The sequence below is a fragment of the Nanorana parkeri genome, unplaced genomic scaffold (genome assembly GCF_000935625.1).
Source record: "Nanorana parkeri isolate BGI_ZX_2015 unplaced genomic scaffold, ASM93562v1 scaffold388, whole genome shotgun sequence".
NCBI classification, from domain to species: domain Eukaryota; kingdom Metazoa; phylum Chordata; class Amphibia; order Anura; family Dicroglossidae; genus Nanorana; species Nanorana parkeri.
Window position 1 is genome coordinate 611235 of NW_017306656.1, and position 3369 is coordinate 614603.

Here is a 3369-nt window from a genome sequence, read left to right on the forward strand (position 1 = left end):
GGTCAGTGACCTGAACTTAAAGACTTGCATCATATTTTATGCGAAAGAAGCTGAATTCTCCCACGACAGCACAATTCTTTAAACAGCTTGACCAGAAACGACTGCAGATCACATCCCTTCCAGAAAGCGTCTACCACTGAAGAAGATATCCGAGAGCTGAACGCCGAGGGACATATATGAGATACTAGAAGTGAAGCTGAGGCAGGAAGTGTGACTTCCCCAGTGAAAGCCCCCTAGTGCCCATACATACACACATCATATACACACACATCATATACACACATCATATACACACATCAAAACTAATGAAAAGTTCACACGCTGCATGGCGTTCATTCCATCTGCTCCAACCCCTGGTCACCAGCACACACACTCTCCAAAATGGACAGATTTGTAAAATGAAGGAGTGGACAGGGAAAAAAGACATTTTGTATCAGGTGTGAGATTGTTACATTGTGACCACACATCAGGTACTACAGCTGATCTCTGGTTACATAATCGCAGACAGATCAGACTACTGAATACTAGAATAAGGGATCATAGACCATTCTAGGGGGGAGATCAGAGCATGGCAGGCAGGAGAGGGTTAATAGAACAGGTGGGAAGACCCAGCGAGATCTCGGTGCCTCTTCGTACCTGTCCTAGTGACCCTTTCCTGCGTGCCATGCTCTGATCTCCCCCTAGAACGTACATGGAAGCCATGGGACGAGGATGACTAGTGTGTGATGCTTATCCTCTGCACTGACCTTTGGGAAGGCTCCTTCTCTGCGAGGGCTGCTGGGCTGATCGAACTGTCCTCTATCCAACATCAGATACAGGGAGAAGATCACCACACAGAATACAGCGCTGCCCAGGACTGTGATCTGCCGGCTGAGCTTCATGGTCAGCGGCCGGCTGGGGAGGAAGCGATCCAGGCTGAGAGATTAGGAGTCACCCCCGATACGGAGGCACCAGCCCCGGGGCACCCGCTCTCACATGCTCCGGCTCCACAGGTCACACTACAGTGACAGCGCAAACTTTCCCCTCCATAGAGCAAGCTCCCGGACAGCGCGGCTCTGGGACTTCCGCGCACTCGCCCCTTTCCGCTACAAAAAGAGAGTGTGGACGGCGGCTGCACCCGAAACACACCGAGTCGCTGCCTGCCACCTCCGGACACCAAACACAACTGCCAGCCCCGCCGTTCACGTCCCGCTTCCCCGGCCAGCGCTCTGCAACTCACTCAGCTGCCGAGTGTATCCATCGGGGGGTGGAGCTCTGCTAGGGGACGCGTCATTCTCTCACAGCCGTGCTGTGTGAGGGCGGTGACGTCACTAGTTCTGTCGGGCACTCGGACACGCCTCCCGAGGTTTGGGAGTTTTGGTGTGCGTGGTATGTGGTCCTCTAGGATGAGTGGGAGGGGGAACCCTTGGAAATACCAATGACCGAAGGGGGGGACCCCTGGACATACTACTGACAAGTCCTGGGCATAGCACTCACCTGGCAGGGGAACCCTGGACATACCAATAACTGCACGGGGGGACTAGAGCACATACCACTGACAAGACGGGAGACCTGGGCATAGCACTCACCGGGCAAGGGATCTCTGGATATACCAATAACTGCTGCACGGGGGACTACTGCACATACCACTGACAAGAGGGGGGGAAGCCTGGACATAGCACGGGGAGATGAGCATAACCTGACGTGTTCTCCATTCAAGCATATAGACGGGGACTTACTATACATGAAAGGAATGACTTCCATTGAGGAAATGCTGCCCTGTGACAAGGGAAGTAGAAGTCATGTGTCACTTAGAGGAAATTGCTGTTGCGATGTGCATACAGAGAAGAAGCTGGAGGAGATTACAGAGGGAAGGAAGCTGCCCATTGCTGGCTTGGTTTTAGAAGTGCAAGCTTCAGGGTTGTCACCTGCATTCAGGACAAGAGACTCAATGGGCTAGAACAAGCATGCAGGCAGTGAAAGAAGAACTCAAAAGCAATCTCCATTTACAATGTAAAGTCCCCTTTTCCAATGAAACTACACATCCCAAAAGGAATTTTACATTGATAAACGATGCCGCAACCGCTTGCCAAGCGTTTGGTACACAGTTACGCCATGGTACTATTGACTACAATAGGTGAGTTCGGCTGTCACACTCCACATGCCAGTGTAAAACTGACACTACAAAGCATCGCCACCGCAGCAATGTGTGCAGTCCTGTGCGGGCCATTGTCTTTCTGTAGATGGGCAGTAAAAACGGGCCCATGTGAAAGAGGCATGAGTCCCTTTGGAACGGATATTCAATACGTTTCCATTACCAACCCTGCTTCTCTGCCTGGAAAACTCCACCATGTCACAGGAGAGATGAGTGTGATTTGGCTCTTCCTTTGCACAAAGAGAACTTCACATCAATTGCAGCATGTTAAAAAAAAAAAGCACATCAATGAAATGAGTTAACCCCTTAGCGACCAGTGATGTACATAGTACTGGCAGCAGGTGAGTTCAAACAGGTTGTCAGCTTTACAATAGAAAAGATTCTGGAGGCTCAACTTCCGCCAGATCGGTTCTACGGGCCAGGCAGTAAAGTGCCCGACACTTTAGATGCCCCGCCTGGCATCTCTGGTGTCGGCGGGCAGCTGGGGAGGAGAACGGCCGTTCACCGATCTCCCCCCCCCCCCTTTCTATGGGACCGGGAGTGACATGTATTGCATCACTTCCGGTCCCTGAGCTGTCGGGTGCAGCTACGTACCAAAAGTAGATCATGCTACACATGTTGGGTAGTGTCGCACACACCAGAGTGAGAGCAATAATTTTAGGGCCAATATTTACGCGTATCTCTAAACTGATGACCTGTGGGGGCTCTTAAAAGCGTAGTCTATGGACTTTTTGGGGTACTGAATTTTGTCGCTGTTTCACAGACGCACACAATTATTAACCTGGGCATGTTGGGTATCTATTAATTTATCGTAACCTCATCTTTTATATTTTACATGAAAAATTGGTATTGTGTTTTGGGGCAGTAAATTTAACTTAAGTGCATTTTTTACAAAATGTTTGGGTTTGATAAAGAGTTGCGCTAATATCGTGCAACATAAAGATTAGCAACTGCCGCTATTGAATTCTACAGGGTCTTGGCTTTTAGAAAATATATAATGTTTGGGGGTTTTGAAGTAATTTTCAGGCCGAAAATGGGGATTATAACGTGTGCAAAAAAACAAAAAAAAGGCATTGGCAGCGAAAGGGTCCTTAAGGGGTTCAAAATGCACATCAATGTGTTAAAAAGGCAAAGGGTGGCCACACCAAATATTGATTGGATTTGGATTTCTCTTCTGTTCATTTACTTTCTATTTTGTTCATTGATAACAATAAACTATAAACACTTTGATTTGT

At 48.8% G+C, this 3369-nt stretch overlaps 1 protein-coding gene across 2 annotated transcripts in view; it reads right to left on the reverse strand.

Moving 5' to 3' along the window:
- The window catches only part of MAN2A1 (mannosidase alpha class 2A member 1), a 126109-nt gene extending 125214 nt beyond the window's left edge, over positions 1-895 (reverse strand). For both annotated transcript variants that reach the window (XM_018559312.1, XM_018559313.1), the window contains exon 1: positions 747-895. In XM_018559312.1, coding sequence (XP_018414814.1) covers positions 747-881 — 135 coding nt within the window. In that variant the 5' untranslated portion in view covers positions 882-895. The remainder of the gene's footprint in view (positions 1-746) is intronic.
- Between the last annotated feature and the right edge of the window lie 2474 nt (positions 896-3369).